The sequence below is a fragment of the Nipponia nippon genome, unplaced genomic scaffold (genome assembly GCF_047370975.1).
Source record: "Nipponia nippon isolate SJK-2023a ecotype South Korea unplaced genomic scaffold, ASM4737097v1 scaffold_1, whole genome shotgun sequence".
Classification (NCBI taxonomy): Eukaryota; Metazoa; Chordata; class Aves; order Pelecaniformes; family Threskiornithidae; genus Nipponia; species Nipponia nippon.
This window is the reverse complement of record NW_028262290.1, coordinates 141,762,531-141,784,535: the sequence shown is the minus strand read 5'-3', so window position 1 is coordinate 141,784,535 and position 22,005 is coordinate 141,762,531. Positions and strand designations below refer to the sequence as shown.

At 36.5% G+C, this 22,005-nt stretch overlaps 1 protein-coding gene across 13 annotated transcripts in view; it reads left to right on the top strand.

The window, feature by feature from the left end:
- Positions 1-22,005, top strand: part of AKAP9 (A-kinase anchoring protein 9) — a 119,632-nt gene that overhangs the window by 92,687 nt on the left and 4,940 nt on the right. For 11 of the 13 annotated variants that reach the window (XR_015708309.1, XM_087775190.1, XM_087775163.1 and 8 more), the window contains 19 exons: positions 854-1,030; positions 1,138-1,242; positions 1,675-1,827; positions 2,090-2,269; positions 5,667-6,755; positions 7,932-8,078; positions 8,466-8,957; positions 9,390-9,453; positions 10,162-10,280; positions 11,144-11,335; positions 12,249-12,437; positions 13,093-13,237; positions 13,997-14,216; positions 15,194-15,344; positions 16,254-16,922; positions 18,310-18,515; positions 19,414-19,522; positions 20,832-21,017; positions 21,573-21,773. Coding sequence is in view for 12 of the 13 variants with exons in the window: in XM_087775190.1 (XP_087631316.1) it covers positions 854-1,030; positions 1,138-1,242; positions 1,675-1,827; positions 2,090-2,269; positions 5,667-6,755; positions 7,932-8,078; positions 8,466-8,957; positions 9,390-9,453; positions 10,162-10,280; positions 11,144-11,335; positions 12,249-12,437; positions 13,093-13,237; positions 13,997-14,216; positions 15,194-15,344; positions 16,254-16,922; positions 18,310-18,515; positions 19,414-19,522; positions 20,832-21,017; positions 21,573-21,773 (4,794 nt within the window). In the remaining variant the exon portion in view is untranslated. Of the gene's footprint in view, positions 1-853; positions 1,031-1,137; positions 1,243-1,674; positions 1,828-2,089; positions 2,270-5,666; positions 6,756-7,931; positions 8,079-8,465; positions 8,958-9,389; positions 9,454-10,161; positions 10,281-11,143; positions 11,336-12,248; positions 12,438-13,092; positions 13,238-13,996; positions 14,217-15,193; positions 15,345-16,253; positions 16,923-17,203; positions 17,757-18,309; positions 18,516-19,413; positions 19,523-20,831; positions 21,018-21,572; positions 21,774-22,005 lie in introns of those variants that run through there. The other 2 variants (XM_087775185.1, XM_087775223.1) reach the window with 2 other exon arrangements.

Genomic DNA, 22,005 nt, shown 5'->3' with positions numbered 1-22,005 from the left:
TCCGTGTCTCTTGCTCGATTGCTTAGTTTAACTCAGGTCTTAACTCTGTGCATCAGGCCTAATACCATGGATTTATTACACATCTTTCTTATCTGTAATTTTGATTTATCATTTCTGAAATAATGCTGGAACTGGGATCATTCCTCTCTCTACTGCTTCAGTTACTCTTTCAATATGTTGTTTCTGAGCCACAAACATCTGAACTACTGACATTCAGAAAGCTTTATTTGGATGCTTTTTCCCCTATAGAAAGTGAAATTATATCATCCACCACATCTGTTTGGTCCCATTTAACAAACCCAGCAAGAAACAAAACTTCCTGTTTCTCGAGATTCACGTATAGCATTTCTTTTCAATGCTAAAGACCCAGTGAGTTTTAGGATATCTCTGTATGTCACTAATCAACTCCTTATTTTGAATAATTTTGCCACAGATTTTTACAACTATGATATTCCTCAAAGATGCAAATAGCATCATGACCTTAGGGTCAAGACATGCTATCCGTAGATGTTATAGGTATCTTTTTAGTGGGCTGCACAGGGATGCCATGCTACTTGCTTTTAACTGACTAGAGAGTCTGAAGGCTTCAGAAGGACAAGGTCAGTTCTAGAGGTGATGTATCAGGTGATATAGCACAAAACATATGACTTCTTAAAAAATGCTGTTTGTATTTGTTGGATGTAGCACTACAGTATCCTAACTTTACATTCTGTTTCACCTAAAGAGTAGGAGTTTCGTTACGAGAAAAAAAGAGGGATATTTTTGCACTGTCAAAAATGAGTGCTGTTGCTATTGCTAGCAAACCCTTCCAATCTAGTACAATATATTCATTTTCTTGCCATGTTGTCACCAGGTTGAACAGTTAACAAATCATCTAAAAGAGAAAACAGACAAATGCAGTGAGCTTTTGCTCTCTAAGGAGCAACTTCAGAGAGATATACAAGAACGAAATGAAGAAATTGAGAAGCTAGAATGCAGGATAAGAGAACTGGAACAAGCCTTAATCATCAGTGCAGACAACTTGCAGAAGGTATTGCTTGGTCTAATATTATTACGTATTTACTACTTTCTTATTTTCTTGAGAAAAAAACTACATCTTTTTTATTTTTTTGTTATTAATATTATTTATATTTAAAGGTGGAGGAAAGGAAACAGTTTGGCACCATCATAGTAAAGGGCGAATTACCTCTTGAAGTACAACTGCAAGCTGAACGAGAAGCTGTGGACAGAAAGGAAAAGGAGGTAAAATACCTGTGAAATGTTCCATGTTTCTGCTGATATTTTGGTTTGTCAGTTTTTGCTTTCTGTTGAGTTTAGTGAACTATACAGATGAAAATTTTTTAACAGATCAGGGGACAGCAGTCCAAATCCCTTTGAAATTCTTTTGTGAGCCATGATAATTGTTGTTATTGCCTATGTTAACGCTTATGACTTAAGAGTGTTGCTGGAATCAAAATTCAGCCCAATTAAGAGAAACTTCATAGTGATTTCAGCTGATTTTTAGTGGGTTTTAGGGTTCCATTCAGCTTAAGGACTCAGAGTGTCACTGAGTACACATTCTTTTGTTTGTGCATACTAGATCAGTTTACTGTAGACATTGCACTTGCAAATTATGACATTTAATTTTTGGTAGGGCTGTCTACTCCTTTTCTACCATTTGTTTTGGAAACATAGGTCACAAACCTTGAGGAACAACTGGAGCAGTTTCGAGAGGAGCTAGAAAATAAAAACGAAGAAGTTCAGCAATTGCACATGCAACTAGAAATTCAGCGAAAGGAGTCCACTACACACTTGCAAGAACTTCAACAAGAGAACAAACTATTTAAGGTAATTGTGTAACATAGAAGCCTAGAGCTTTATTATGCCTCCTCCCTAGAAATAAATTCTTGGAAAAAGCCAAGATGCCAAATTCTTTCTCTTCCTCAAGCATTCCACAGTTCAACTATCAAAATACTATAAAGCTCATATAATTACGTCTCATTCCATGCAATCTGTTTATTTTAATTCCTATGCCTTAAATACTCATACAAGAATACGCAGAAGAAGTTATGTACAACTGTAATGTGGTTTTGGGGGGGTTTTTTGGTAGGATGAAATGGAAATACTGGGACTAGCTATCCAGAAATCTGAAGATGCCACCATAAAGGACCATCATTTAGTGGCTGGGAGGCTCGCTCACATCATGCAAGAAAAGGAGCAGGAAATAGATCATCTTCATGAACAAATTGCAAAACTGCAACAGCAACTTGAAGTCACAACTGACAACAAAGTATGTATTTTTGAAATCTTTTTCAGAGTCCTAATTTGCATTGTTAGCTGTTTAAAGAAAAAAAAAAACTCCATCCCCCAACCAATTACATTATCTTCTATTGCTACCTTAATTTAAAAATGCAAATGCTTCAGTTTCAAGCAATGCTTTAACCCTAATCTGTTTTTCCTCTTTTGTCTCATTTTTTATGAAGGATACTTTTTGCTTGCTTTTCTTTTTATTACTCTGCCTTATTTCTGCTTGAGTTTTTGTCTTAAATTCTTCTTCATTACTTATTCTTTTAATACTTCCAAACATTTAATAGTATGTAGGTAGCTGAATTCAATCTCAACATTCATTCTACCATCTTCCCTACAATGACTTACTTTCAGTGTTATGTTTCAGTGACACCTGCTGGATCATGTTGGATTTTATAGTTTCTTTAGCCGTTGAACTTTTGTGCTCCATGAGCTTGTCTAAATACTTTGTCATCATACCAATGTTGGCAACATCTTTAACCCAATCTGAAGCATGGTGGATGTGCAAACAAAATGCTGTGTTTTATTAGAAATGGAAAGCAAGCAAGCAAGACGCAGGTTCCTCTTTCTTTTACTTACTGAGATTTAACACCTGTAGCTTTCTGTTATTTTTCAATTATGTGGTTTTATGATAATGAGCTTCATCTTCTTCTGACTTATTTCCATTTTATACAGCTATAATGCATTTGATTTCAACAGAAACACTACTCATTTTGCATTGATACAAGTGACAGCAGAAACAGGCCTTCAGTCTCACATTTTTTTATAGAAAGAAAATTGGATTTTTTCAGTGGATGAATTTTGCATTCTGACCATTTTAAATGTGGAAAGTTATTAGTCATAATCTTTAACTCCAAAGCAAGTATTATTCAGTAAGGTAAGAACAGGAGTTCTGTTACCCCTCCGTAGCTGATTGAACATTTCGGGTAGCATTCTACTAGGACATCTTGAATCCACTAAAATAGAGCTCTGACCAAGCTGGGTAATTTCACTGAGGTTTAATGTGCAAAATTTAGTTATAATGAACCTCAGTGAATAATGACAAAACTTTGAATTGGATTTAGGAAATTGGATTTAGGAAAGATCATACTTTAGGAATCCAGAACGGTTCTGCTTTATACAATGACAACGGTAATACAGCTACATTTCTTGCCTTGAGAAAAATACCCAGGATTCAGGTATAATTCATTTTAATGATTAGTTCTTCTCCTGTTATACGAAGTTTCATTTTCTTAACTTCATCCTCTTACTCAGTTATATTTTCCAGGACATTAAATAATTACCCTGCCTGATTATGAGATCCGTATTAAAAATGAATAGATTGTTCTTAGGTTAATCCCTTTCCTAGTCCCTTAGACATCTTCATCCCACTAAGTGCTTTTCTTTTAAGTCCTGTATTTGCCTTCTGTGGTCCTTTATTCCATTATGTTATGAAGAACAGAAACTGTTACGCTGACTTGATAACAATCACCAAGATCACTGTTCTTTTCTTCTGAAAACCAATGACTTGTTTGCATTTTATTTGGTGTTTTTGAGCTTCCTCTAGTCTCTGTGGATTTTTAAAAATAAGTTCTTGGTTGGCAAATCAGCCCCTCTAATTTATATGGTAATTTATTTTTGTACATATTATATTTATTACAAAGTTGTCTTATTATTCTATTTAACTAACTAAACCTAATGAAGTATTGAGAGAGAAAGGAAAAAACATGGCTGTTTTAGTAATGAATTTAATCATATTTTCTCTCTTTCTTCCACATTTTCTTAACTCATATTTCTAAATGGCCCTTTTAGAGTTCTTACCTATTTTAGGTACCATAACTGATTTTATTTTATAATATCTCTTTCTGAATATTCTTGACAGATTTCCTTCTGCCTTTTTCATTTCCAGTGTAGATGCACTGTTCATTTCACAGCTCCGGACATACTCTTAAGAAAATATATCCACTTTGTTTCTTAGACTTACTGCTTGTAATCTGGTCTTTATTTTGACTTTGTAAAGGATTTTTTTGTTATTCTTCTACACTCAAATGAGAATTTGCTCCCACTGCAATTTAACAAGCAGGTTTTTTAATGAATTTTATAAAGCTTATTCTATTGCAATCTGATAACTTGTCTTATTCCTTTTGCTAAGACTTCTTTATTTATTAAATTTAGTATTCATCAACACCAGTCATTCCAATTTTTGTGTCTACTCATTTATTTCTTGTTAGAAACTGATATAAGATGGCTTCTCTTTTCTGCATCATAAAATCATCACCCTCACATTTGCTCAGTTACATAATTTTGTGAATTTCTTAGAATTTTCAGCCCCTTACACAGCTTGTAATTTTAAGTATCTCTAGAACTACTCTAGGAAAGTATTATTCTCACTCTCTTCATGTCTTCACCAGTCTCTCTTTGAATTTTGTTTGGATAGTCATATACATTTTAAAATAAATACTGCTATAACTTTGTCTCTCTTTACTTTCATTTTAACTATAGCACAAAGAAATAATTGTGCTCTGGGTCTGTGGGTACTATTTGCCCTGAGTGGTTTTGTGCACATCTGCATACGTGTATGCACACACACAAGCAGACACACACATATTTAGGTTTGTGATAGGAAATGTCAGAGTCAACTGATAGGTGTTTTCTGTGGTCTCAGACTAAAAAGCATGTTAAAATGGTATTTTTCAACACAATTAATTAAAGGCCTGTTTGTATTTAAAATGCATATCCACCTTAATCGGCTGTGTCCTATATGCATCTATTTGACCATATGAATGAGTGGTGCTTTTGCTTGAAGAGCACAGTATCTGTCTAATCTAACTGAACATATCTGACCTGTATATGTAAGCTTGAGGATCTTTTTGGGTTTTTTTAAAGGAAGTTCTTTATGTAATGTAATGCAGGAAAATTTATCTGTAAGTTTTAAGCTTCATAAATCTTGGTTCCTTGGAATTCTTTGAGTAAAAACCTTGATTTCATAAGAAGATTGAACAGCAGACATAACCACTCCACTTGTTTCTGTTTTAATCTTCAATAAAAAGGACAAGACAGAGTTTTAGACCAAGCTATTTGGGGAAAAAAGTATTGTGAACATTTAAACTTCAGTGTTTCATATCTCTGTGAATATTACAAATGCTTTCACTTCGTTTGATGCTTTCACACCTATGTTGCAGTTCATTAAGGTCACAGGCTACTTTGTCGGTCCTATTTGAAGATGTCCTGATTCTCGTAGAGCTGTACAACAGACGTTCCATTACAAAATTCACTGAGGACATACTTTCTTTTACAAGATGTTTCAATGTTTGATTAAACTGTTTCCATGAAGTCTAGGAGAAAAATTATCTGCGGGTTTAATAGTTACCCATTATATTTTCTTGTATTTTTTTCTCCAGGTTATTGAAGAGCAAAATGAGCATATACGGGAGCTTGAAGCCCAGGTAGAATGTCTGAAAAGCGATCAAGAACGTGTGAAGAAAAAAAATGATGAGGAAGTAGAGCAGTTGAATGATGTAATTGATAAGCTTCAGCAGGAACTGGCAAATATTGAACAAAAAGTACCTGCAGACATTGCTGCTCTTCAAGAAGATGCTGACAGTCTGAAACATACCCTTGAAACAGTTCTGGCAGAAAAGGAAGCTTTGGAGAAGCAAGTAGAAAACGTAAATGTAGAGGCATCTCGAACAAAGAATGAGCTTGAGGAGACTAAGTTAAAAATGAACCAGCTAAAGCAAGAAATAAGTATGTTAAAAAAAGAGCATGAAAGAATAACCGAGAAATGTAAGTGTGCACTGTCGAGAGGTGATAGGGAAAAGACAGAAGATAGGAGCAATGAGAAAACTGAAAAAGTGGAAGAAGGCTTAGGTGAGAAGATAGAGTTGCTAGATGAGTCCCAGCTTAGGTCTTCAGATGAGAGTACAAGAGTCACCATTAGCAAGATGGAGGTACAACTGCAGCAACTTCAAGCATGCATTAAGGAAAAAGATTCAGAACTGAGCCAGTCCTACAATGAAATAGAAGACCTGAAAGAGCAAGGCAAAGCTGAAAGAGAAACGCTTAAAAAGAGGATATTAGAACTGGAAAAGACACTAGTGGAAAAAGTTGCTGCTGCTCTTGTGAGTCAGGTTCAGCTAAATGCAGTTCAAGAGCAAAGGAAATTCATGCAGGAAATTCAGGAAGCTTCAAAATGCGTGGAGGAAGCAAGCAAGAATGCCCAAACAGAGGGTTTGAGTGATAGAACTGAAAATGAGACGGAATCAAAATTATCGTTCTTAACACAGAGGCTTAGTGAGATGGGGGACCAACTGGCAATGGTAAATCGTAACTTGGAGCTAGAAAAAGAAAATGTAAAAGTTGCACAAAAAGAAGCTAAACTGAAAGAAGAGAGACTCTTAGAACTTCAGCAATTACTAGAAGAGGTTCAAGAAAAACACAAAGGAGAGATTCAGAAATACATTAAGCAAGAAGAAATGCAGACATTTCAGGTAATTAGATGCCATTTTCTTTTGGCTTGTTTTCACTAAAATCTGTTATTTTATGTAAACTATAATGAATGAAACACTTCTTAATGAGACTAGTGATACAAATATTCTGCTGTGTGGGGTAGACCTTCATTTCTGTATTATTCCTGGAGTTACAAAGAAGAGAAGGATGTTATTTTAGGTGAACCCTTTCCATTTTGCATTTCCATTTCCATTTTTTGCATTTCCATTTCCATTTTTTGCATTCCATTTCCATTTTTTAGGTGAACCCAGTTTCCATTTTGCATTAAAAACACTTTGCCTTTTCATGAATGTAGGGTGATTTTGAGCTTTGGACATATACTTTCTTATTCTTACTTTAAATTGACATAAAATGGAGTGAATTACACTTCTACATGGCATGGAGGTAGAGAGGTAAAAATTAAAATAATAAAAATTATCTAAGAGAGGGTTCAGAACGATAAGGGAGTGATAGCAATTTGTTTGTACAGGGTTTTTTTTTTGGGGGGGGGGGGCGTTGTTTGTTTATGTATGCTTTGATTTTGGTTTCCTTTTTCTTGCTTTCCTGTCTTGATTCCAAAGATACTTACCATCAGTAGTTTTTACCAGTATACATTTGTCTTGATTTCCATCCACCACTGGTTATGTTGCCTCTGAATTTAAAACCTTCAGTCAAAGTTGACTATGCTTGATAGCCCAAACGTGGGCTCGATTGATGAAACTTGTAAGTTCAGAGACATCATGGAACCCAGTGCTGGACCAGAAAAGTTTCTAAGACCTTTCATCCAAATGAAGATCGAATAAACATCATAAATGTCTTATAAATTTAATAATATTATCAGACTTCATTTCCTACTTTCTGTTGTCATTCCTCCCTCTGTTTTCTACGTGGTGTAGCCAATTTCTGCTTGTAGTTCAGTAAACTGTAAGACGACAGTCTTTCCTCCCGCGCTTGTCTTTCCTCCCACGCTTATCCAATTTGTGGGAGTTCATCTAGGAAAATGGTCTTTCAGTCTTAATTTTTTGAGGCTATGTTAATCCAAATAACATACGTTTGTTTTCCCCTGTGGTCTTTTCATTTGTGGCTTTTGTAAGTTCATGTGAAAGTGTTCAGTGCTGTTAATACTTGATTCTTCGTAAGATTCTTCACCATTTTCTGTATCTTGTGTTGCCATGTAGGTAGGAGCACAACTCATGGAAAGTCAAAAAGGAAACGTGCCTATTAATGAACTTGAACTAGAGCAAGTTAAAGAGGAGTCAGCTGCTGCTAAGGCAGAACTGAGCAGTTACAGAGAAAAGGCAGAAAAACTTCAGCAAGAACTAGCAGTAAGAACCAGATTGTTCCATATTGTATTTAGAGCAAATAATTATACATGACTTATTGTGCAAATATGCATTCTATAGGTTTTTTTAGTCTTGTACTGAGAATGCCACTAAGAAAAATGGTCACTCAGTACCTGCTGTCAGTGGAATAGGGCTGATGCTGTAGACCAAATCTTCACTTCTTGCCAAAGTACATAGTTTTACAGTCCACTATAGTGCAACAGTGCATCTAGAGCTGTATTTCTTAGGAGATAATATTTGTTACCATGTGTCATAACTGCTTTAAAATAAGACGAAACTGAGCTTTAATGGTATAGAGGGTTGTTTGGGTTTTAGATATTTTTTTAATGTATTTGGAAGGACTGCAATTCAGATTCTCCATATTTACAGGTGAAAGAAGCAAGTCTGATACACCTTCAGGAAGACCTGTGCAAGGTCAAAGAGAACCTAGTTCAAGCAGAAGAGAGGCTTGCAAGTTACAAGGACAAGGAAATGGCAAAAACTGAAAGCAAAAAGGATGCAGAAATATCGTGTGATTTGTCAACCAGTGAGACTACTCTAATTAGTTCATCGTCGCAAACAGACAAGACTGTGGAAATCAACAGCTGTATCCAAACTTCACCAGTCCTTGTTAAAAATGCAGAAATCCAAATTGATTTGCAAAATGGATGTTCTTCAGAAGAGATTGCAGAGATCATAAGAGAATTTACTGAAAAAATTGACCAAATGCAAGAACTCCACGCTGCTGAAATCATGGACATGGAGACAAGGCATATCTCTGAATCTGAAGCATTAAAGAGAGAGAAGTTTGTTGCAGTGCAGGTATTGACTGAAGAATGTAATACTTTAAAGGAAGTCATAGAAACTCTGCGAGCTAAAGAGGTATGTATCCTATTTTATATTCACTGAACTACTTCAGTTTGTGCTTTTGCTCCTTCTACAGAAATTCCCATTTAAAACCTGTTAAGTGTGAACCACCACATGTTCAGTATAAAGCTTTTAAGTGTTCTAACGTTTCCGTGGCCTAGGGAGAGATTGTGAACCCCTTCCTCAGCAATTTAGGTTTGGGAGTGTGCTTGACTATCAGATGCTTCCTTGTGCTACGGCCTTGGACCTGTCCTGCTCTGTGAAGTGGGGACAAGTGTAGGTCACCCTATTGAGTGCTGTCTTTCTCGTCTCCATTTTGATTACTTTGATTGCAGGGGAAGCTGAACAGAGGGGCTCATATCGTTTCCTGCTCCTTAGAATTAGCTCCCTTATTGTGAGTGGGTGTGGGGTGATTAAAGATTTGATTGTTCTCTTTTCTAAATATAGGGAATCCCAGTTTCTGGATTAGCACGGTCTCCACCATATCAAGCTAGAGACGGAGGTTCTAGTGGTAAGAAACTTGTTTTTATAGATTTCAAACAGCATTATAAATTAAATCTGCTTTTTTAATTGTACACTCACCATTAAAGAGTTTGTGTTCAAAGAAATAAAAGCAACTACTCCCCAGATCGAAGCAGAAGCCTGTTGCACTAAGAAAAGGTGCTGAGCCTGCTATGTCTATTAATTTGCTACGGAAGGAAAATGACTTGAGTGGAGATGGGCTGAGTCGAGGCATCAGATGCTAATTTTTTTTCTTCCCACTGGAGTTCCTATATTCTTCTTACATATTAAATTATGTCTTCAGCGTAGCTTCATCATCTCTTGATAGAATTTAGAGCTACAGGTCCCTAGCAGTGGGAGATGATGACAGGTAGTGACATCTCCAAGAGCAATAAAAATTATTATTATGATCCTTTTCATAGGCAAAGGCTAAGCATATTAAGCGGGGTCATTTGGCAGAAGTGTTTGTGCAAGTAGTTGTTTCTCTCTTAGAATTAAACTAAGATTTTTAAGTTTGGGTTTTTTTAGTTTTGTTTTGCTGTTACTACTTTGAAACTGAAAAAGAAAAACTATAAAACAGATAGTCTCCAGGCTTAGAATCAACTCTGGTGACACGCAACCACCTGTTACAACAACAGACAAAAATACTTTTTTGATGCCTGTTCTTCAAAGTTTCACAGTAATCCAGCTTTCATGTTTTTCTCTCCTTTTATTTTAGACTCCAGTTCAGACTGGAGTCAAGGAATGTATCTTGCTCAGACCCAGGGATCTGACGTGATATCTGAAGGAATAGATGAAGGTGAAACGTCAACAGATTTACTTCCAAAAAAAATTAAGGTAAAATAGAACTGATCATTTTTATTATGGAACAAGAGTGATACTACCAAAAGCTTGGATTAGCTGCTGCTTAGTAAAAAAAGGCTTAGTAAAAAGAAAGCCATTTAGATAAGTTTTAAAGTGTTGGCTATTTTACCATATTTCAAAATACTTCTGATAAATTATGTGTGGTTTTGCATGTTAAACTAGGTTAAATATGAGTTTTGTAACTGTAGGCTTGTTATCAATCATGATTATGAGAAATATAACTACTGTTAATTATAACTTATTGTAGTTATTGTGTATTGATGATAATGTCATGATCATATATTACACAGTTTTCTAGATTCTGTTATTATAGGTGTAGAATAATATCTATATTATGAAAGTAAACAAATGTGTTTATTATAAACAGTAAGGATATCGTGCTTTTAATTACATTAAAAAAAAAAAAAAAAAAGTCTTTTGCAGCAAAGACCTAGCCTAATAATAATTTCAAAAAGTGAATTGCAAAGCTCACCTGGAAGCTTCCCAGGACTTTGTTTTTAAAATGTCAGTTTACATCAGCAACCATTTTAAAATTTGAGTATTGATTTGACAGATGAACTTTGGGAATTTTCATTTGAAACTGAGGAAATATACACCTATTTAATAAGTTTTACTGTTTGGCAGATATAAAGGACTGGGTGACACTTCCATCTTTGATATAAGGAAGCATAAATAGTTTTGTTATGCTGATCCATTTGGAAGTACCAATATTCCAATATGTATGAAATAAGGTGGTGGTGGTGGTTGTTGTTGTTATTATTATTATTATTGTTGTTGTTATTATTAGTATTATTATTAGGACTGGCATTACTGATTTCTTTTTGTATTTATTGTAGGGTTTGCTGAGAGCAGTCCATCATGAAGGCATACAGGTGCTGTCTCTCACTGAATTTCCATATGGTGAAAGAGAGATGCCACCTCTTAAGCAAGAGCCAGAATCTTGGCTTGAGGAAAGGAAAGCTTTTCTAAGCACCATTTCATCTTTGAAAGACCTAATTGCAAAAATGCAACTTCATAGAGAAGCTGAGGTATAAACAATATCATAAGATTCTATCTAAATAAAAAATGATTTATGATAACCTTGTAAGAGGCATTCACAGTTCAGGTTTAAAGCTCTAAATATACTTCTACAAGGCAAAAGATTTCAAAAATATGCAGTAAAACTGCATGTCGCACTTTCTGGTAATAAAAATATATCTTAGCTTGCATTTGTTCTTCTGTGCGTTGATAGCTTTTTGACTGTATAGACCCACCTTTCAAAAATAATTGTATTTTGAAAACATGTTTCCAGTAGCGGGTGAAGTAGATTTTTTTAATGTTGTTATTTATTGGCGTAGTAGAACTTGGATGCTATTAGAAAGATACTGTAGTGATAGAAAAGAGGGGAAAAATTGTTTAAGCTATAACACAATATTAACCAGTAATCTGTTAAAACTTAATAGGGCTTGCCTGCCCAATTACCCCAATTAGACTTTTAGATACCTATAGGTAGTTTCTGTCACTTCTGCATTTCCTTCAGCATGCGAAGTGGGGAGATTACCTTTATATCATTATAAAATTAAATCATCTTCATACACAATATCTGCACACTACCACATAGCTCTGTGAGAGTCTAGGAACATACATCATAAAATCATAAAAATTAAAAGGATAGTGTGATACAGTAACATAAATAATAACTGAAAACGTAGCCCCGTGTAGTTATAAAAAGCTAAATTGCTTCCATCTAGAACACAGAAAAAAGTTTAGCATTTGTGCATGTAGAAGAAATTATAACGTGTAAAATAAATATATCCATTTGTATGAATGAATGTTACATAGCTATTGAGTAAGAAATGCTCAATATTCCACTGAAAACATGCACTTTACATAAAACAATAATGACTATTCTTGAAGTAATCTTTGAATTCTGCTGTTTAAATTGTTTTTATACCACTGTAGATTTATGCAAGTACTGAATCTCCTGAAGGTGTCTCAGACTGGCGAGGAGAACTTCTGCATGCTATTCAACAGCTTTTTGTGAGAGAACAAAATGTTCTTCTTGCTGCGTTTCAAACTGAACTTGCAGAACTGGGCACAAGAGATGCAGTGCTACTGATGAATCAGTTAGAGCACAGACTACAAGAGCAGGTAATATAAAACATACTTTAGTCAAAGTGTGTTTGTCTACATTAGATTTTAATTTTGAATGTATAAATCCATTTCAAAATATAAGTATTAATAGTAGTTTTGACAGTCTAAGGGTAAACACAAAGTAAGACTTGTAGGAAGAAGAGGTGTCTTTAAAAAGAAAAACTGATGTGTGGGAAAGAGATTTTTGAGTGCACAAGCTATAGAAAAAATACAGGCTTCAGAGATCAATTTGAATTAAACACAGTTGTCCTGAGCTTGTTTTTAGTAAGTTAATTAGAATTATGTTACACTGTCTAAGAGAAAAGGTAGCTTGTATATATGAAGCAAGTTGTAAGAAGAGGAAGTGATAAGGCTGCTATGGGACAAAGAGAGGTCAGTTACCTCCTCTGGAACATGGAAGGATTAGTGAGGAAAATTACAATTTGCCATAAAACTGATAGCTCTTTTGCTTCTATAATTTTGATGCCTAGTCGAGAAATAAAAAAATAACAAGCAGGTCTTCCCAATATTATAATAATGACTTAATTATGGCTTAATTGAAAATGTTTTGAATATATATGCACTATGAATATATAAGTAAATGTAATATCCACACCATAGATATTCTAATAAAATCTGGAGGTTTACTTTTAAATGTTTCTAATGCTAATAGGCTACTAACCAGAGGGCAGCAATGGACTGTCTTCAGAATGCAGACAGAAGAAGTTTGCTGATGGAGATTCAAGTATTACATGCTCAGATGAACAGTAAGAAAAATAATCCGAAGAGAGAACAAGAGATTGATTCAAAAAGCCAAGGTGACTTCTGTGGTAATATATGTCTGTTTCCAAATGCTTTCATGGCAGTGCTCAAAGCGTTGTAGGTGAAAAAAATATTGACTTTCTTTGCTCTCTGATTTTTTATACTCATGTTCTGAGCATACATACTTTTTCATCTTTTTCAATTTTATTGGACTAATTTTGCAAAAATTAAGATATAGCCTGTGTTCTTATGACTTGTATCAAATTGAAAGTGATACAAAGTTATTTCAATTGCTATAAAAATCAGGCTTGTGATTTGAGGTTATTTTCCATGTATGCACTTCAGTGTTTAGGTTCAACAGCTTTGAAATTATATAAGTTGGCTAGTCAGTCATAATGAGTAGACTAAGAAGCAATTAGAATGAACAACAAAAAGTTCAGAGAAACGGGTATACTTTAAAATTAAGTAAATGCTCACTGTCAGTGTTTTGTCATAAAAATTTGGTCACAAGTGTACATACCTACCTAACTTCAGTTATGTTAGTCATAATCCAAATGATACATATTGGTATGGTTGGGCACATAGTCTTTAAAAGAAGTTTAAGAGTTGAAGTGATTTCTTGGAAAGTAGGAAAGGTATTCCAGTATAAAAGGCACGGTTTTGCTTTCACTCCACTATGGAAAGAATGTATTATTTTAAAATATCACTCTTAGTGATAGCCTTGTGGTCATTCTCTGTGCTAGGGGAAACTTTACCCGAATAGACAGTGTTGTTTGTTTACTAAGTGATTTCCATATTAATGGTACTCTCATTAGAAATGTTGGAGTATAATACACAGCAGAAGCAGTCACAGATACTGGAGATGCAAGTGGAGCTCCGGAGTATGAAGGACAGAGCAGCTGAGCTTCAGGAACAGCTGAATGCAGAGAGAATGAAGGGTGCTGAGCTGACGAATGAACTTGCACAAGCCAAACTAGAGCTTGAAACAACCCTTAAAGCACAGCACAAGCACTTCAAGGACCTAGAAACCATCAGGTGCGGCTTTCAGTGCCAAACTTTCTGTGTTGACAACAAAGACGATCTTTTCTATGTTGTTTCAAATCATAATACTGATTTTATTAAGGAAGTTGATCTCATGTAATGTAAATGCTTCTCAGTTTTTCTGTAGACAGAAAATAGACTTCTGTTCCATTTGACAAAAAATGGAATTCCATAGATTAAGAAGATCTGATTTATAGTTTGATTTAATGATTTGTTAATATCAAGTTTCTTTTTTAATTTTTGACACATTAGACTACTGTACACAAGCTAATAAGTATACCATATTTATTAAAGGTTTTTCTGAAATCCATATGAAATTCTATAACTTCTAAATGTTGCTTTGGCATGCTCAACAGCAGAGGTAACAGGACAAATATTCGGCACTCAAGAAAGCCATTATTATTTATGCCTTTACCAGATGGATGTGCCCATGTACGGTATCTTAATGTTCAGCTCCAAGATAACAAATTAAGACAGAGTTTAAATTGATATTGCTTTATAGATTACCTTACAGCCTTTACAGACCATCAGGAGCAAGATTCTTTCACAAATTGATGCAAAATTGATTTGCAAAAAAATGATAATTCAGGGCATAGATTCCCCCCCCCCCGCCCCCCAAGATAGATTTTGAGACACATGGCAGCAAGATGCATTTCCTCTGCATTCTTTCAGATTGTGGCCAGTGACTGGATTAAATTGAACATCAGCTGGCTCGGAGTCACCAATTAATAAAAAATGGCAGCTACAAAGTTAGCAGGATGGACACACTTTTTGTCATTTTTGAGCTATGCAACTCTTTATTTTTGAGTTAGGCTTGTTTTTCTAAATAGGCTTTTCACTGTTACTCTCCTACACGAGCACTGTTTTCAGTGCACAAGATGTATAATACTTGATAAATATCAAGTAACTGATGTTACTGTGATAGGATTAGAGCCATTGTCTGATCTAAAGGTTGCCCATTTCTTTTTCAGGACTGAAGTTAAAGAAAAAGCAGCTGAGCTAGATATTCTCAAGGATACAATGGCCAGCGAACAGAAAAAATCAAGAGAACTACAGTGGGCTTTGGAAAAGGAAAAAGCTAAAATGGAACGCAGTGAGGAAAGAGGAAGAGAAGAGCTTGAGGTATTCCATAATCCCAAATGGCCTGGAACATCAAGGAGCATGCAAATATTCTTTTGGTTAACATTTCATCTCAGCTTACTTTTTTGTCCAATGTGTGCTCCGTGTTCTGTCTTCAACAGCAGTAGTATATCATGTAGAGCTGAAGAGAGATGTGTAGAAGCTGTGTGGCAAAGAAAGAAAAAGGCCTGATGCAAATTCCATTTAAATCAATAGGAATTTTACCACTGCGCTTTTCAGGAACAAGATGAAAAGATTCTACTTTGTATAATATTCAGATATTCAAGGGGACAGGACACTGCTAACGTGGCTACACCTAGCCCCCACCACACCCTAACTCATAAGACAGTATTTAAGAATATTGTTTAAGTAGATATATTGTTTGTCTTCATTCTAAAAGTCAGCAGTTTCACCTCACGAAAACCAAACTAGGGAGTTTACTTTAGGAGAAAATGCAGTAGTAGCTTCCTTGGTACCTCTGCAGTATCTGATACAGTGAGGGAGACAGCAGGTATCCTACTGCAAGTATTAAGACAAAAAAGCGATCACTTTAACAGCATAGATTTATTTACATCTTGAAATCTTAACTTGCAAAATCACTTTCACAGTTTTAGAAAGTAAAAGCAGCTAATTATCTTCAGTGTCAGAATTATGGCTGTTTGTATCTCATTAAAAGTATATGTTACAAGTATTCTTTTATGAGATGATCTGATTTTAGAATAAAGACGCCTGTAATATATTTTAATATCAGATGTAACTGTAGCATTCAGAGTATTGTCACATTAATTGTGAATAGCTAAACCTGTTAAAAGCAACATGTATAGAGGTAGCATATTTGCAGTTTGCAGAAGATAATGGAAAGTATACACAAATGGCTTTAATCAATTCTTTTCTTATGTTTTCTTATGGAAGGATTTAAAATTTTCACTTGAAGATCAAAAACAAAAGAACTTACAGTTAACTAAACTTTTGGAGCAAGAGAAACAGCTGTCAACTGATCTGCAGCAGAAAATTGAATCCCAAGAAGCGCTCAGTGCTGCCCAGCTGTCACGTGAACGAGGCCGTAATTCTGAGTTGCAGGTGCTTCTTGAGTCAGAGAAGGTTCGAGCTCTCGAAATAAGCAGTGCCCTAGAAAGGGAAAAAGAGCTATGTGCTCAGCTTCAAAGTGCTGAAGATAAGGGGCAAGCTGGAACACCTAATCCATCTGAGGAACTACTTAAAGAGCTACAGAAACAAATGGATGAAAAGCATGACCGTATAGTGGAGTTAGTAAGTGAGATGGAGAAGTATAAACTGGAATCTGTGCAAGTGAGACAGCAAATGGAAAAGGAAAGGCAGATCCAGAGGAAAGCATTACAAGCAGAACAAGATGCTAACATAATAGCACAGAAGAAACTCCACGAACTGGAGTCCAAAGTAGAAGACCTTCAGTGGCAACTTGGAGAAAAGAAGCAGGAAGTTCATAAATTAGGGAATGAAACAAAGAAGTTGCAGGAAATAATCCAAGAACTGCAGAAAAAAGAGCAGGAGGACAAAGGAAGAAAGGAAGCCGAAAGGACACCAAGCCACAATCCAAATGAGGTACAGTAGGACTGAGAGCAATGTGTAATACTGAACTGTGCAATTTAGCTTTTAATTATTTTGTTCAATTAGCATTGTACGTCACCGTGCCTTTACTCAGTCTATAAAATAGCCTGCAGATTACAGAACACAGGCACCAGAGAAAGGGAAAGGGAAAGCATTCCAGTTTTGCTACCTAAAACTATTCACACACATCCTCTGAGAATGAAGCTGTAGAGGTGTAAGGAGGAGCGTGAGCAAGAGAACTGCATGTGAATGTATACACACACTTTGTGTCTCAGTATAGGAGAAGACTGTTGCCTGCACCCAGTCACAGGAATGAGCTATTCCTACTCGGGAATGCTCCAGGTCGGTGCTCTTGATCTTTAGTTCATAAACCACAAATGGTCTTTGAAACATTTAACAGTGATCTCCCAACAACTTCAATAACTGAATGAGTAAGTAATCAAACAAGCATATGCATGAATATGTATAGAGGTAAAAAATTAATTTAAGAATTTAGCCTAATTTTTAGATGAATGAAAGTTGGAACCACTGTTGCCTGTAATTTTTTCTCTTTCATAGAAGTTTTGGAAAGTTTTAAAACTATTTTTAAATTATTTTTAAAACTCTTTAGAAACTTCCCTGTAAGAGATAAGTGTTACTGGGCGAGTGATTTGTGGATAGTCCCGGAGAGGGCTGACAGGAGACTCGCCTCTTTGCTGACCATGTTTTTGCCCATCCTGCCATCATTCCATGCTTTTTGGCAGCTGTCTGTCTGTGGAGCCAGGAAGGAAATTTTTCTCTTCATCTCATTTGGCTACTGGTTTTAATCTTCTGAGGAACTGGAAACCACCCACAGCTAGAGGCAGGATGTTGAGTGTATTGGTAACTGTGATAGCATCAGCCTTCCTGCTATGCTCAGTTTGTGCACCTTGCTCTTCTGCTCAGAGGTGACTGCCAGCAACGCAGTCAGTAAAGAGTCTTCCCTTGGATCAGGTTGGCAGTGGCTATTTTGGGGCTTTTTCCCCTCCTTGGCAGTAGACAGTATGATCTGCTTTCCCGGGTCTGCCTGCAGTTTCAGATAATGAATCTCCTGCTGCTTTCTGTGATGTTTGCAACACCCTGTGTTTTTTCATTGGTACCACACCATGGTCAAATATCCAAAGGCACAGCCATAGACTCAAGTTTCCTTGGGAGGGCTAGCAGTTCTTCCATGGCCAGTGTCCGGGGGGTGTTAGCGAGGGTGAGGAGCCCGTGTTCAGTGCATTGCTTCACTTGGGGCAGCATCAGTGGTACGGTTGCCTGTGACTGTGCCCTGACCTCCGTGACCATGGTGGGCTTTTCCAGTCCTGTTCCTCTGACTATGAAAATATATATATATATAAAAATATATATTTATGTACAGACCACCTGGGATACACCCAATGACAGAACAAGAAATTGGGTTCTCCAGCAAAAAATGGAAGGAGCCGAGACAAATGAATCAACCTACCCCACGCTGACGGGAGGAGGAGATCTTTCTGCTGCGACTGAAATTCTGGAAAATGTCAGACAAAAGCTGCAAAACGCATCTCCAAAGCTGAAGCAGTTGGCTCGGAAAGCTGCCAGCAGGTTAGACCAGTCTTTAGCTACTTGGTTTTGTTAATAGCAACGAGCAAGCTAATATATTGGGTTTTAATCATAATTCACAGACTGCAGGCCTAATTGATTTTTGAGATTGTTCTAGTTTTATAGTATATGCCATTACTTGAGATATGCTGATGTAAGACAGGATCACGGAGTATCAAGTGCTGCTCTAAATCTTACATGTTTAATATGGTCCTTTATAAATTACAGCAAAATTGTCTTTTTTTTTTTTCTCTCTGAAAACTGATAAGGTTTATTTGGGTACGGTGTAGGTAGATCATTTTAAAACAATTTAGTAATGAAGTAATTCACTGTATAAGGGGACAAATATAGGGATTATTGCTATGGATCATCCCCCTTGCTGCCCCCAGAAAAAAATAATAATTTTATGGTGAAGTGAAACTGATCTTGATTCTTATTTTTATGGGTTACTATCTCCTTAAGAAAAAAAAAAAACTAGCATGGTACCAGGTCCATGGGAGATTTGAATCTGTTTTTATTTTTCTGTGATGGTGATTTAATATTAAACATTCATTCTGAAACATTTGGGCAAAGCAAAATGCATTATATCTTGAAAATACCCTAAGATTTTCCTCACACAGATTCAACAAATTTGTGGGAAGCAGAACCACGTTTTTAAATGTGCTTCATGTAGAACATCCTTTTCTCAAAATTAGTGGAAGCTGTTCTATGCAAGTTGTTTACAGAATCGAGCCAATTTCATTTAGTCACTGAGCAGTCTTGAAAATGTTGCCATGTCTCCAGTGACTACGCTGAAGTGACTTGCTAAAGTCCCAGTGCGTATGGATCGATGGGAAGTCCTACCGGTCTGTCTCGTGGTGTCAGACTATACCTGCTGCTGAAACTGTCACTTCTGTTTCAGGTTACAGTTTGAAACAGCAGATGACCAAGACTTCATTGCAATACAAAATGCTATTGAAGAAGTTATTTCAGAGCTGCAAAAACTGTCAGGGGTGTCCTATCTGGAAGAGGTGAGAGTGCAATGTTGTAACTTTGGTGGGAGAGTTTGGATGATGAGCTGTGAGCAGAAACCAGCAAAGAGTTGCTAAGTCTGTACCTATAGAATCATAAATTGTTAAGGTTGGCAAAGACCCTTAAGATCATTGAGTCCAACTGTTAACCTAGCACTGCCAAGTCCACCACTAAACCATGTCCTCAAGCACCACGTCTACCCTTCTTTTAAATACCTCCAGGGATGGGGACTCAACCACTTCCCTGGGCAGCCTGTTCCAATGCCTGACTGCCCTTTCAGTGAAGAAGTTTTTCCTAATATCCAACCTAAACTTCCCCTGGCGCAGCTTGAGGCTGTTTCTTCTCGTCCTATCGCTTGTTACTTGGAAGAAGAGACCGACCCCCACCTCACTACAACCTCCTTTCAGGTAGTTGTAGAGAGCAATAAGGTCTCCCCTCAGTCTCCTCTTCTCCAGACTAAACCACCCCAGCTCCCTCAGCCGCTCCTCATAAGACTTGTGCTCTAGACCCTTCACCAGCTTCGCTGCCCTTCTATGGACACGCTCCAGGTCTGTACTTTATAGAGGAAAATCTGCTCCAGTGAGTGTTCCAATTTGGAGTTGGTGAAGTGTAAAAACCCTTTTCCTTTTGTTTTTTCAATTTTAATTACCTTAAAAGTGAATTTTCAACTTTCAAATTAAAACTTTCCCAGTTTAATTATAAATTTTTGAATCTCCTGGCTTTTTCTTTAAGAAAATATATTTTCCTTTCAGCAGTATTTCTGTAACTGATGAAACTTTGCTCAGTACCTCCTGATAGGAGAATCAACATTTAATGTTTACTATATTGTGTTGATACAACACATTTACTTAGACTGCCCTACATTTACCAAAGGAAAGGCAGCCGAAGATTGAGTAGTGTGCACCTCTGTAAAAAAATGAAACGAGGTAATCTGTTACAAAGACTTAAGCAATATTTGATTTTAACTGAGCTTGGCTAAGTCCTTACCTGCATTTTAAGCAAGTGTTTTCAACATAACTTGAAAAAAGCTTTGGGGCTTTTCTTTTTCTCTACGTTAGATAAATGTAAACATAGTAGAAAAGCTTTGCAAATTGTTATAGCTGGTACAATTGAGCTTGCGTGAAAATATTCTGCCATGATATACAAGATAAGCATAGAAGAGAAAGTCACATTAATCTATAGTTTACATGTACACTTATGTTTTCTTGACATAAGTTATTATGAAGTTATTGTCATTATCTCCAGAAGTTTTTCATTGTAAGCCAGTTGTTTTCAAGTTTTGTGTTTGGTTTTCTTTCTTCCTTCTAGCTGAAGCTAGTGCTACCACCAGGGACTCCATCTAGCTCATTGACTGAGAGGCTGCTGAGACAAAACGCTGAGCTGACGGGCTTCGTCAGCAGACTGAGTGAAGAAAAGAATAATTTAAGGAATGCTGTTATGAAACTGGAGGAAGAACTGAGAAGATACCAGCACAGACAACCTTCTGGAGACTACGTATGTCTTTAGTGGTGCTGGTATAGTGATGTATATACAGGCATAAAAGCATCGCTCTTTGTCTTAGTCATTTAAGCGGGAGCAATCAAGCTGTCTTTCTTGGCTTCCCTCTGCAGAGTAAATGAGTGTGAGTTATTCTTGTCCCATAGTCAATATATCTCGACTCACTCTATTTACTGTGAGCTTCATGATTTTACCCAGCTTCTTTTTGTTAACTGCTCTTTTCTTTTAAATTCCATGTGCTTCTCTTTTTGATCTGTATCTCATCACCATGATGAGTATCAAATAGATCCAGATAGCTTCAAGATCATGGAGAGGGGGATGATCCAAAGAGGGGGATTTTTTTTGGAGAAGCTAGATTTTTCTCGGACATTGATCAGGCTCCTAAACTCACTGCGTCTGAGGTGTTAGGATGCAAGGGTGGCCTCAAATCCAATCAGTGGATAGTTTTTCTTTCATTAATTTTATGAGCTCTCCACCAAACCAATGACTAGAATGACACAGCTCAAGCTTTTCCAAACCGTGTGGCACAAATTCAGTTTCTTTTGTCTTCAGTCTTCTAGACACTCATCGGATGCTGGAGTTAATATCGATAGTCTTGTTGCCTCTGAGAAGGAAATTTGGAACAGAGAAAAGCTGTCACTGCAGAAATCTTTGAAACAAGCCGATGCGGAGCTCTCCAAGCTGAGAGCAGAGCTCAGGAGCGAAGCTTTCCTCAGAGAACTGGGATCAGATTCTGAAAATGCAGTTTTAAGGGTAGGAAGCATACCAACTACAACTGCTTTTTTCGTTTTGATTTGGGCCTATTTTCCATTGTGTTGACTCTTCCTTATTCTAAGTAAATAGATATTAATTCAGTTTTAAAATTTTCATCCTCAGATACTTGACTCTTAGTTTTTCTCCCCAAGAATGATGCATAAGCACCTCTGTTGTCCTTGCGTGTGTGCTCTGTTTCTTGCTGCTCAGGTGATCGTCAAGTTATGAAGCT